This window comes from Cryptomeria japonica, chromosome 3 (genome assembly GCF_030272615.1).
Source record: "Cryptomeria japonica chromosome 3, Sugi_1.0, whole genome shotgun sequence".
In the NCBI taxonomy this organism is placed as follows: domain Eukaryota; kingdom Viridiplantae; phylum Streptophyta; class Pinopsida; order Cupressales; family Cupressaceae; genus Cryptomeria; species Cryptomeria japonica.
In genome coordinates this window covers 789,698,264-789,712,623 of record NC_081407.1, presented here as the reverse complement: position 1 = coordinate 789,712,623, position 14,360 = coordinate 789,698,264, and the positions used below count along the sequence as shown (strand labels likewise).

The window sequence follows — 14,360 nt, the reverse complement described above, 5'->3', positions numbered from 1 at the left end:
GATAAAACATGAACTAATGACTGGAAATAAATTTTCAGATTGACTGATTTTATAACAGCAATTAACAAATGCCAATAAATAATGGAATTTAACACTGATATGCCAAAATTGGCCTACTAGGAGTCCAACACCTTGCCTGGAGGGCTTCTTTATTGCCTTAAATGAATCCAGATGCTGCTACAGGGACTTCCAAAGTGTCCTAACTGCTCCAATGAGTTTTATTCTCCTAAATAATAATTATCAAAACCAAATCTTGCACAAATAGATCAAACTGTAGCTGTTTCCCTCAGGCCCTTAGGAGGCTTCACTGAAAATGGTCAATTTTTCCCACTAATTTGCTCATATCTCCCTCCAAAGTTGTCACAAACTTGAAAGAATGATTTGTCCCCTTATTCCTATTGCTGACAATGAATCTTGCACAAAAGAAACAACTTAAAACCCTCCAATTTATTTTCCGTGAATCCCAGGCAAGAAACCATGGTATGGCTGGCCCTGGAATGGTACGGATAGCATTTAAGAGTGATGGGATTGCTGTAAATAACCTCCAATTGGTTCAGAATTGCTGTCCATACATTCTTCTTACTGCCTTAGCTGAATAACTTCACAATTTGGTCCTTGAATGACCTGAAATAGCTTCTCAAGGTGCTGATATACTGAAAATTGTGTCAAACTAGGTAGGGGCTACGTCCAACCTGTGAGAATATGGGAGATTTTGTTCCCAAATCCCTGAAATTATGTGCAGATCTGAAATTGCAGACTTGCTGCAACTATGTCGATGAAGAAAATAATCCAAGAATGCCAAAAATGAGTGCTAAAAAAAAATATAATAGCCTCCAAACCTAATCGAACTCCTTCATGGCATCTTTCTAAGATTCCAAAAGAATCTTCTTTCCTCAAGAGGTACGCCCAGCAAGAGGGTTATTTCATCATGATGAATTGCCCACCTTTTAAACATGTTTTATTCTCCTAGCGTAACTTATAAGTTACTTTTATTAACTTTTTCTAAATTTAGAAAAAGTAACTTTATAACATAAAATTATAAAGTTTTATTATTAATGGCTCACCAAAGCAAAATATGTCTAAGTAGTTGTCTCCTTTGGCTAATCAATCATCCCCCCTACACTGTGAACTTGCCTGCAGGGATGGATGTCAGGCAAATCCATACATTTGGATAGCAACTAGAGAAGTGGGGACATTATAAAATATTACAAATTTGAAATACAATATAATAATTCAATATTAATTTGTCAGTCATTGTTCATAAATATTATGTCTAAATAAACATTTATTTACTTAATAAAAAAGTAACATTAATTAATTTATTTAAATAAATGTAATTTTGAGATCTAAAGGGTAAAAATCATTAATAAATAGCAAAAAGAAGAATGAAATAAAAGATTAAAAGAAGGTAAACTAGAAACAATATATTACATTTGATTGCATATAAAGTGAAACAGAGAAATGAAATAATATCAAATAACGTACAGCTTGAACTGTGGGAGTAAATAACAGAGAATGCACACACAGTAATAAATTGAGAAGTAAAGAAAATGGATACATATCTCAAATAAACATTGTCAGATTAAAGTATTCATGGAGTTGGAGATGAAACAAAGTTAAATGGTAATTTTAAGTTTTCTGTGGATGCTATCTCCTTGACTGTTTGCTGCATGCTGTCCTGTTAACAGATGAAAATTCCTTTCCTTTCTCTGTACGCTCCTTCTTTTCCAGTTTGTTGTTTTCTGTTGCTGTCTCTCTGTAATATGCCAGGCATTTAGTGTTTGGGGAAAGTGGTTTAGGGTTTCATCAGTCAAAACCTTCAAAAAATTTCCTTGAAAAAATTGCCTGATGCAGGAATTGATCTGATATTGGTTTTTGATCATCATGTTGACCCTAAAGTCATCCAACAACACCTTGCACCATTTTCACATTATTGCAAACACTCAAATCTTAACCCTGCCCAACTCCACAAGCAATTTGGATTAGTACCAGTTCTGGTATGACCCATAACCGTCCAGCCAATTTGGTAAACAGCAAATAAAGCGTTTGCTATCTTATTCATTTCTTATAATGTGGTATTCATTGATAATTTTATTTCATGACCAACTGTTCTAATCTAATATATCCTTTGTAATCTAGAATTTTTGTCAAGAATACTATTCATATGTCACTCCAACTGTAGTTAGCATTTCTGGATATGCTAAGCTTCTCCATCTCTTCTTATTTCTAATTTTTGAAATACATTTTCTTTTTCTCTAACTTCTATTAATTTATTTAGTGGTTTTCTTCCCTCCACCTGCCTGTGCAATACATTTTAATTCCCTTTGCCCCCCTTTTTCTGTGATGCTGATTTTCCTTTATATTTTTTTATCATCTTTGTGGCCTGTTTAAACTGATTTGTTTTCATTTTTATAAGCGGAATTAAGAAACCACTCTCTTCCTCCCATTCCCTCTCCAATTCAGAGTTTTTTTGTGTGTGTCTCAGAAAGAGAGGGAATTAAATGCTATTATTTTTATCAATAGCTGTCAGAGCTTATATGTTGCCTCTGTGTTAACTCAAGCAGGTTGATTTTACATTGGGTCATGAGTTAGATACATGAGGGCATGCTGTGATACTATGCATCTTATAAATGTTTTTGTATGTTTTTCTGTCTACAGCACTTTCACTGTGGTTTACTCAATGAGACCCTTTCCATCTGGTGCAGTTTTTAGGTGCTATCCTGGGTATGCTAAAATTCTGTTTTGAACTTTTTAACTTATGTGTTCATGGTTGACATGATGAAAATGGTATAAAACTTGAATCGTTCATAAATTTTTATAATATCTAAAGCTATAGTGCAACTCTACTCAGACTGTGGCATGTATTTCTGGATGACGAGGAAAGACCAGGTCATTTTATTTTGGCTAAAGAACAAGCAAGGCGCCCTAATTCTGATGATCTTGATGTATGTACTTTTCTTTCTTCTGTTTTATGATTTATCTCATCGATTTTTACAGTTATCAATTGTAATCTTCTTATTGATTCTAGATAACTGCTGTAGTTTTATTTTCAGATATTGATTCGAATAATATATAGAATTTTGTGTTTGGATAAACTTCTTTAATCAATAGATGGTACAAGTGAGTCATTAGAATGTTTCTAACTCATAAGAATGATCCCAAAAAGGAAAAACATGTCTGCTTGTAGGAATGTTCCAAACTTATTTCTTTGCCATGGATGCAATTGTTTTCCCAGATTAATGGATATGAAATGATTTTATATTCAAATTTAGGAAGCAAACACATAAATATTCTCAGGTTCCATGATAGCCATCTGAGGTCTGCCATTGGGTGAAAGAACTCTTAACTTTCTTGCTTGTCCCAATCTTATTGGGTCAGATAACTATTGTAGATTTTTAACTAGTATTTGTTTGAATAAAAGACAGGATTTTGTGTTTATGTAAACTGTTATGGCCAGCAGACAATAAAGATGAATCATAGTTGTCTGAGAATCTAATCATATTTCTAGGATGCAGTCTCCAAAGCATTTTCTTCATTGTGTTTCCTTGTTCTTATCAAACTCATTCCTTCAATCTTCTTATGAAAGAAACTTTTTTCTACTCATAGGAAATTCCTAACTTATTTCTTACCATGGATGTTATTGTTATTGTTTTCCTAGATTGATGAACACGATAAGATTCTATACTCAAATTCAGAAAGCAATCAAATAAGCATTCCCAGGTTTTCAGGATAGACGTCTTAGGTCCACCATTGGGTGAAGGAACTCTAAATTTCTTGCTTGTACCAATCTTATTGCCTTAAGATCTAAGTTATCGGTTTGGGTTCGGGAGCGGGTTCGAGGACCTGAACCCAGTTTGTGGGTTCGGGCAAAAATTTTTTTGCCTTTTGGGTTCGTGGGTTGGGTTTGTCCGTACACACACACATATATATTAAATTAAATATACAAAATTACAAATCTAAATACATTTAATAGTATGCTACTTCATCATTGATCAATGCCAAATGCCAATTCAATTGATAGTATTAATTTTAGGCCTCAAATGTATTTAGCAAGGGGCAGATTAGGGTTTTTTGCTTTAAAAAGGCAAAAAAAATTTAATTTTTTAATGTTTAAAAGTCATTTTGATGTGACTTAACCCAGCTGGTCGCTTGGGTTCACCCGGGTTCGCACTTGGGTTCGCTCGGGTCCGGCCAGGGTTCACCCTAGGGGCCCTGGGGTGAACCTTGGACGAACTAGGCACTGGCCTGCAACTTTCAAGCATGTCTAAATAATAACATAATAATTATTATATTCACAATATTATAATATTTAGAATCATATCATTTATAATAATTCTTTTTCTACAATAATCATCATTTAATGATTTTAAGATAGGATAACATAATCCGAATTATTAGGGAAATACCCTTAATAACTTCCAATATATCTTAATATTTTTATATGATCTCATTTTTCAGGTCTCTAAGACAGCATAAAAAAAACTTTTGGGAAAAAGAAGTGCAAATCAAAAGATTAAGATTTTCTTTTTAAAAAAATCGAATTTAATTATTCTTTCTATTTTTAAATTTCAAAAAATTAAAAAAACAAAAATAAAGATTTTTTTTTTTTTTTAATTTAAAGACATTTCAACAGCATAGAGATATAGAGAGTAAATGCATATTTTGTTATTTATATTCAAATTGTCGATTACATTGTATTGCACAGGTCATAAATAATAATTAGATGCTCATAGTTTTCAAATCTTCAATTACAATCTACTTTGTATAAAGTCAATCTATAAATTAAGTGTTTAAAAACAAAGCATAGCCAATGACCCTTGTTGCTACAAAAATAGCTACACTAGAGGGATGCAAGTCCTAATAATGAAGCTCCTAGATCAAAGCCTCTCCTAAGTTGTGCAACCAAATCGTTTTATCAAGGTCGGTCTCTATTAGGATGTCAAAATCATCAAAATCAAAGACATCAACAATTTATTTAGAACTTAAATCAATTTTCTAATGATTAATTGGTTGGTCTTACTTGATAGTACACATTTTTTTTCATAGAGAAATTAGATTTGACAATTGAAAGTGAAAAAAACAATGTTACAATTTATAATTATGATTGCAAGTATTTAAAGCTATATTTTAAATATGCTATATTTCTGTCAACGCCTTTCAAACAAAGCCCAATAAAATTCCTACCAAGTAATGAAAGGAAACACTTTCATAGTTTTATTCCTTAGACACAAATGAATCTTTTTTTGTGGAAGAAAATAACAAGATGCTTTAAATAAATTCTAGGTTTCACTATTTTGTAATATAGTGATGATGATCATATAGAAATAATGCCATCTGTAATGTTCTATTTTTGTTGTGGTAATGGTTATTGGCTGTCTTGGTCCATGATATTTATTTCTCAGTTATCTTTTAATTTTGCTACTCCTGTACTATCATCAACGGGTTCTTTTCATAACTGTAATCTCAGAACATTACTCTTGCTGTTATTGATAGACATTTATGGGTTTATCATAAGCTTAAATTATTTATGCAGATAATCTTCTTAGGAGGGGAAGCTGATGATCCAGAGGAAAAGCCGTCTTTCTTTTCAGAGGCAGTAAATATGTTTAGTTCTTTTAATCGTTTCATGAGGTCACTCTCAAAATGATCAATTTAACCCCTAAACACAAAAAAGAAATAGCATATAAGCGACAAACAGACATATGGTCTTTCAGGAACATTTACAATATAGCAAATTTAAATTATTCATTTGTTTACCATATTTAATGAGAACATGTTTATTGTGAAATCGTTGTCCTTGTAAGTCTTGCAAAATATTGCAACATGGAATGAAGTCATAGAAAGGGACATTTCAAGTCTCAAAATTTTAGATGAAAGAGTAATTGTTTCAATATCGACATCAAATGAAGTATAAGGTCTCTTGTATATGTTGACAATTTCAATGAGATAAACGCACATTTGTCATTAGTTTATGAGTTTTCGTCTGAATTGTAATTTCTGCAAGGAGGATATTTCTGATGTTTCAGAACCATTCTTAAAGTATATTGCTTTATAGTTTCTTTGATGTTTCATTTATTATTATTATTATTATAGTGACAAAGGCGATTAAGTTTTTTACTACCTGTAAGGACACTATTATAAATTAGACACTAAAGGAGTAATATTGTTCAGTTTAAGGAGGCTCATGGGTAGATTACAATGTAAAAGGAAAGCAAACTCTGAAAAATATGAGTATTAAGACAAAATATAGAATTTCTATATTGAATCAAATTCATCAGTTTTGATGCTCAAATTAAATCATGATCTGTCAATCTATGTCATTAGAGTTCATATATTTCTACTTTGTGTGTTTCAAAGAGATAAATTAACATAATATGAAAGTTATATGCTTGTGTTTATGTGCTTTAATTCTAGAATATTGTATAGATTATGTTTATACAGTTTTTAATTCTATTTTATAGCGTAATATATAATATATAATCCATTGACACCACTTGTGTCATGTTAGGCATCTCATTTTTTAAGCATTAAGACTGATGCAACATATACACAATTAGGAACTAAAAGATATTTCCCTTGTAGACGTCACATAAAACATAAACAATTATACGTCACATAAAACATAAACAATTATGATGAATTTAAATTAAATACTTGAATGAGATTTTAACATTTTGGAAAACAATTTGTTTGGAGTAATTTATCTTTTAATGGTTGTTAAACAAAGTTTAACAAATTATGTTTGAAGGGAGTATGCAATATTTTAAATTGTACGTTTTGATTTCTTGGCAATTTGTCAATATTAATTCAAGAATATTCACACCTTTGATCACTGATATATCGAAAAGCGTAGGGTGAGGGTATATGGTGTTTAGGTTATAAACAATAATAATCACTCTACTCGTTGATGGCCAGCGCCAAAAGCAATAATTTATGTAATTACAAACTTTGATTCTAATGGAGTGTTGGTTATAGCGGAAAGCCTTATAGAACAAAATAAAATAAATATTGAATAGGGTGGCTATGACTTCCTGAGATCTATATCCAATATGATAACAATAGTAAAATACAATGTCATTTGGAACAATTCAAATTTTATAACAATAAATGATGTCAAACCCCACAAATTATTTTTGAATATTATAAAAATAACATAAATTAACTAAGGTGTTTGTACTATTAATCTGATTTATAGAGACAATAGTTTTGTTTCCGCGAAAGGGATAGGTGCACAGACTCAATGGAAGCTATTCTAACGAATCAACATAATTTGAATTGGATATAATACATTATTTACAGAATGTCTTTTGTATTTTAACACTTGGCCTACTCCTTAATAAGGTACATATTAACTTTTGGCGGTAGTTGAGAGGGAAGGAGGAGGCTGTCACTTCTGAAACTGAAGTGGTTTCATACAGCATACACAAGACTCTTTAACTCCAATCAGGAAATCTGAAAAATGAATGGTAATTTTACAAAAAAATGTCATTTTGGATTTAAGACTTCCACAGGAAGACATTGTAAATAATATTTCTTGATGGTACTGGCATTGTTATCTTTATACCAACAACACTGTGCCATCCAAAACTCATATTAAAAAACAGGTCTTTTTCTTTTTATATATACAAGAATTTAAAATGCATACTTTAACATGGCATTAAGTAAAGCAGTATACAACCAAAAAAAAATTATTTGATAACTAGCTAAAGAGATTTGCCAAAAGTAACTATACCCTAGCTTATTTGAACCTCCAAATGGAACCCAATTCTATACAAAATAGAGAAATATTGCATCAAATTTTTTACTTTCTTGGATGTGCTATCATTCAAGCAATAGTTAAACTTGCATGCAAGCAAATTAAAAGCAACCTCCATTTAGAACATAGTTAAGAAGACAACCAAGATTCAGGCAAGCAAAATGAAGGAAAGCATATTCATGTGTGTCTCACAAGCTTGCCCTCTCAAGCTACAAGCATGCAAGCACCAAGCTATTGACGTGATTAAAACTAGCGAGAATGTTGGGAGCAAAACTAAATAATGTGTTATCAGACATCCATGGAAATACACTTTGATGTTAGGTGGATGCATCCTAACTATCTAATTATGAGGAAACATCTATCAAGATTACTTGTAAACCAAATAAAAGTGAAAAGGGAGATGGCCACTCCAACCTGTTGACGTGGCTAAAGTTGGATCACCAACTCTCTCCGGTCAACGCAGAATAGAATGTTGTTGAGTATCCTATCCTCTCTTGTGTAAGGAATCCCTAATGTTGTTTTAGTTGATCAAAGGGGACAATCTCAAGGTTCCAAATGTTAGGTTTTGATTGGGGATAGTTCAGCGGTTGATGTGTTTTGTTGGTAACACAAGGAGGCTTTACGTTTACAACAAATTAGTTTGCATCTAACGATGCTGCGTTTCTCAAGCTACGAAATAAAATCAAAAGGTAAGGGTTTAGGAATCCTAAGTGCAATGATAGGAATGACTAGTGTTGTGGGTGGACAAATTTCCATAAACCGATTTTTGTTTCGCTAGAGACATCCCCACAACTCGACAATCGACAAGAACAATGCAAGCTCCAAAGGATAAATAGATTTTCAGACTATGGCGATTTATCCAGGCACCCAATTTTGGCGCAACCGGAGATGAATACTCACAGTTGAACTAGGCATAGTTTGGGTTCAGAATAACAATGCACGGTGACCTACAATCAGCAGGTCCTCAATGGTATGAACCTGAAATGCATCAAATACCCCCACATTTTTCATTAAAACCATTGAACTCTACTTCTAACTAGCTGGAAGGAAATCATGCAAACAAAATAAGATCAAAGATAAGAAACACCAGATTCAATGTTCATATATAAATTTCAACTGCTATTACAACAATTTCTTACAATAGCTCTACTCTACTCCTAATCTGAAAATTGCATCTAATTATTCTATCTGCTTACTATCTAACCATCTAACATCTAACTGTCTACCCCTTTACAAGAGAAAGGCCTCTGCCTTTTATAGATTTTACAATTTGAACCAAAGGCTAGGATTGACTGCATCCAACAGTTCTGATCTACCTTCTAGAACTTGGCAACTTTAACCCATGCCTAGTTAATCCTTAGTTATCCTCCCAACCACTTTTCAACTATCGATGACTATTTGCATCAAACCAGTCAATCAGGTAATTGGGGCATAATTGACCAGGGTCCTTTCATTTTGAATACATTAGATGGGGCCCATAGGTAGTTCTTTACATTGAACAATTCAGTTTTGCAGCTGATTTTTTGGAATTAATTCCAGTTGTGTATTTTTTATTTTGCATATTTGTAACATTCTGAGTGTTGCAACTGCCTTCAATCTTGTTGGGCTTTCAACTTGTCATCTGGTGGTGGTGCGTTTCTCCAAAATTATTTTAAAGAGAGAGAAGAGAGATGGAAGAGCAAGAAAGGGAGTTGGATGAACTTTGATTACCTGGAGATTGCCTAAAGGTGCTGGAAAGTATGATGGAAAGTTGGATTTGAAATGTTTCTCTTGTAACAAGATAGGACATTTTTCTTCTAGATGCCTAGAGAGAATGGCTAAGTATGAAAGGCATGATAAGTTTGTTAAACATGATAGGAATGATAGATATGACAAGCATGAGAAGTATGACAAGTCTTACAAGCCTAATAGGAAGTTTAGAAATTAGAAGAACTGTTATTATGCTGCTGATGAAGATATTACAAATGAAGAATCTGAAGGAGAGGAAGCCATTAGGGAAGATGGACTTGTACCTGTTGATTCCACTAGTTGTACTATTGAGGAGAAATCTTTAGCTGCTAAGGTTGAAGAGAAAGATGAATGGGTAATTGACAGTGGTTGTTCACATCATATGATTGGTGATAAAAGAAAATTTGTATAGAAAGATATGATGGTGGAATAGTTAGATTTGGAGATGACAAAGCATGTGCAACTGTGGGAGAGCTTTTATTTCTTTTGATGGTAAGCATAACACTGATGATGTCTTGTATGTTGAAGGCTTGAAGCGTAATCTTCTGAGTGTTGGACAGATGGTTGATAGGGGCTATGATATACAATTCAAGGATGGTAAATGCAAGATCTTGAATACCTCCGGTATAGAGATTGCATCTAGAACTAAGACTGAAGGTAACATTTTTCATTTGAATGCTGGTGAGAAAAGTTGTTTGATTGTTCAGATTGATGAGAGTTGGTTGTGGCATAGGAAAATGTGTCATGTGAATTTTGATTCAATGATTAAGATCTGTTCTACACATGTTAGAGATCTGCCTAAGATTGTTAAGCTTGCTAATCCGATATGTAAGGAATGTCAGTTGGGTAAGCAAACAAGAATTTCTTTCAAAAGCAAATAGTATACATCTGATGGATTGCTAGATCTTGTGCATGCTGATCTATGTGGACCTACAAATGTTAGAAGTGTGTAGGGCAATAGATATTTTATGCTGCTATTTCATGATTATTCTAGGATGATGTGGGTTGTCTTTTTGAAGGAGAAATCAAAAGCATTTGATAAATTGACTAAGTCTGGATTGAAGGTGAAGTGTCTGAGATCTAATAGAGGTGGAGAATTTTGTTTCGGTGAGTTCAATTCATTCTGTGAGAAGCATGAGATTAGAAGACAATTATCTGCTCCTAGAACCCCTCAGCAGAATGGAGTCGTTAAGAGAAATAACATAACTGTTTTGAATGATGCAAGGACTATGCTGATTGAAGGAAATGTTTTGAAGATTTACTGGAGAGAAGCCATTAGCAATGTTGTTTATACATTCAATAGAGTTCACATCAAAGGTGTTACCAGTGAGACCCCTTATGAGCTTTGGTTTGGTCATGTTCCTACTGTGAGATATTTCAAAATATTTGGTAGCAAATGCTATATCAAGAGAGATGAAGACATAAGAAAGCTTGATGCTAGAAGTGATGAAGGTATTCAACAAAGAGCAAGGCCTACTGGTGCTACATTAAGAGATTGAGAAAGATTGTAGAGAGAGCATATGTGAAGGTAGATGAGAACCTTAGGAAAGAGATTAGAGCATGTGGTTATGATGATGGTCAACATATTGTTTTAACGCCTATTCAACTTGAAGAGCCTAAGCAGAATGATTCGGTAGAGACAGTTAATCCGGATGTTGCTGGTGAAGGAGTGCAGGAACCTGATAATCAAAACAATCAAAAAACTCTGAGGTATTGTTGTGACCATTTCACACATCGCCCCATTGAAAATGGGGACCCCCTCTTTTTGCTCGCCTTTTGCTTCGTTTTTTAGGATTTTGTTAGTTAGTCAGTTGTCTGGATTTAGGGTCAGCCCTTAGGGTTTTTATTTCTGTCTTTTTAGGCCAGAATCCAGTCGTTTTGAGGGCTTTTGAGCTTCCTTTTCGAAGGATGCTAATTTTGAATGCAATAAATTCGCCAGAATGGTCTAATTTTCAATTGGAATGTTGATGCAAAGCTTAATTTGTCTAAGTGTTGGAGATGAAATGTGAATTTTGTCCGATTGAATATTTTTGACCAAATTTTGACCCTTTTTGATTTTGATCCTAGGCATTGGAAATGACTTGTTGTCGCCTTGTGAAGTGTTAAAATGTGTAAAATCATGTTATTTTGGCCTGTAGGAGCAAAATCGCTCCTGTCCCTCTGTGAAGGACGGGAGCTCGTTTTCAAATATCTTACTGTCCCTGCAGAGTCAAGATGAATTTCGAGTTGGAAGTAATGGAGAAAGGCGAGATCTTTCCATTGAATATAAATTGAAGATTTTCATGAACACAGAAATGCCTCCAAGAGCAAAATCGCTCCTGTCCCTCTGTAAAGGACCGGAGCTACAAATCAAATTTTGCCTTGTCCTTGCGAGATTTCGACAACTTGATGATTTGAAGGGGTCCAAAGGGAGATGCTTTATCATATGAATATAATTTGAAGTGCAAATATGAAGAAGAATGGTCCAGAATGCTAAAATCGCTCCTGTCCCTCAGGAAGGGACCAGGGCGAAGTACATTATCGCTCCTGTCCCTCTCCCAGGGACCAAAGCGATATTCTTCATAGAGGAGAATCCAGGCCAAGATCAAGTCAAGTTCATGTTTGGTGGCAAGGAAGACGGTGAAATGAACTCATTGAATATAAATTGAATATTTTAAAACGTCTGCAAGGGTCCCAAAAGGCCTAGTTCGCTCCTGTCCCTTAGGAAGGGACCAGAGCGGTTTTTGTTGTAATTGATTTTCTTGCCAAGTTGCAGACGATGTCAAGACATGGATGAATGGAGTTGAGCATGACGAGTCCGTTTAATATAAATTTGGAACCTGACAAAGTGAAATGAAGGCCACAGGAGATGGATCGCTCCTGTCCCTCTCCAAGGGACCAGGGCGATACAGTGGTTATGTTACGTCTTATTCAAGTTTAGAGCCGATCCAAGTCAAGAACAAGGTGGCAAAGACATTTCAAGACATCTTCATCGAGCACAAGCACTTAAAGGTCATCACAATGAAGAGATTTACACTCCAAGACCCAGATCGCTCCTGTCCCTCAAGAAGGGACCAGAGCGATATCTCTATAATGGCATAAATTTCAAAAAACAAACAAGTTTTGAGCGACCAAGAGGATCGAAAGGACATCATTTCACGTAATGAAGATGATTGCAAGTTAGTAAAAACAAGAATGAGCTCGCAATGATGAACTTCGCTCCTGTCCCTCAGGAAGGGACCAGAGCGATATTAGGTATATTGGCCATTTCATGCAAGATTTACGTAAGGTCAAGGTTTTGCAAGGTCTTAGAGGGTCCATGGTATGATAGGAAGGTGATACACGAAGATTTCAAACGTAAAATAATCACCAAAATGAACATAGGGACCATATCGCTCCTGTCCCTCTCCAAGGGACCAGGGCGATTTGCCTTGGACTCTCCATTTTGTTTCAAATGCGTGCTAAGTCAAGACTTCATAAGGTCATACAAGGTTCGAGACATCGTTTGAAGATCACATGCAAGTGTTTTGAACGTCCAAACATTGTTAAATATGCTAAAGAGCTCATATCGCTCCTGTCCTTTGGACAAGGACCAAGGCGATCCCATCAAAAACACTCATATTCCTTCAAAGTCGAGGCAAAGCAAGGATGGGCATGGTAAAGGACGGCGTTTGGAAGACATTATAACTAGGATCGAACTTAAAAGTTGCCAAGATTAAGGAGAAAGACATGGATCGCTCCTGTCCCTCTCCAAGGGACAAGGGCGATGATCCTCTAAAATGTCCAAACACTTCATGAAAACAAATGGAACAAGCGTAGAAGAAACGAGCAAAGATGATATTCGCTTCACAATGAAAGATCGAAGATCAAAGATGCATATTGAACGTGAAAACATGGAGATCGCTCCTGTCCTTTGAACAAGGACCAGGGCGATGAACACCCAAAGGCACTCATGAACGCATACATGACGATCAAATTCGAAGGATCCATCAAAATGATCGATATTGAACGTGGAAAGGAAGGAGATGAACGTTAAAATTGCAAGAATTATGACAAAATCTTGGATCGCTCCTGTCCCTCTCCAAGGGACCAGAGCGATGAGGTACGTCCCTTTCATTTTCATAATTTTGGCGCCAAATAAACATTTCAAATTTTCCTTAAATGCTAAGTTCGATAAAATTGAAAATCCTATTTAAATTAGCATTTAATGTGGCGTTGATCATTTATTAATTATTTTGCCTTTATTAAAAAATCGAAATTTATAAATTAAAAACGAAAGGCATTTAATTAATTATTAATTAATTATTAAAATCGAATGGAGCGCTTTGATATGGAGGTCGGCCTTGTTATTTAATTAAAAAATCATTTAAAAATCGTTTGAAATTGTTATATTTTACCAAGTCGGCCTTAGTAAATGGAGAGGTGCAAGCGCTATATATAGGGGGGTGAAAACTATTATTTTCACATCATTATTTTTATCCTTCTACATGCGAATTGAGGAAAATGAAGATAGTGCGAAGTGTGTTTGAGGAGGTGCGAATTCCATCCAAAGTGGCGTAGGCAGTCAAAGGTGGTGCGATATTTAAAGACCTTCATTTGAGCGAATTTGCTAAGAGTTGAAGACCACGCCAAAGGTGAACTTGAAAGATCACGTCAAAGACAAAGGTGGTGAAATTGATTTTCTTTGAGGAGATAACGTTGAAGATTATTTATACCTCAATTTTGCCTAGGCGATCCTTTTCTTTTGCATTCTAGAGTTAGCTCTCTATTGAGGTATGGCGATTTGATTTTTATTGTTTTATTTGTTGATCGTCATATTTTAATTTTTTTTGAATTTTGAATTCCTAGCTCAATCGTTTTATTTTAGGAAATGATAACTCAAAGACTTATCATGAAG

General features: G+C 34.5%; 1 protein-coding gene across 2 annotated transcripts in view; it reads left to right on the top strand.

Moving 5' to 3' along the window:
* Window positions 1-5,967, top strand: part of LOC131069600 (uncharacterized) — a 186,753-nt gene extending 180,786 nt beyond the window's left edge. The window contains exons 7-9 of one of the 2 annotated variants that reach the window (XM_058005126.2): window positions 2,659-2,724; window positions 2,852-2,945; window positions 5,534-5,967. In XM_058005126.2, coding sequence (XP_057861109.2) covers window positions 2,659-2,724; window positions 2,852-2,945; window positions 5,534-5,647 — 274 coding nt within the window. In that variant the 3' untranslated portion in view covers window positions 5,648-5,967. The remainder of the gene's footprint in view (window positions 1-2,658; window positions 2,725-2,851; window positions 2,946-5,533) is intronic. The other variant, XM_058005127.2, reaches the window with a different exon arrangement.
* Window positions 5,968-14,360: the final 8,393 nt, after the last annotated feature.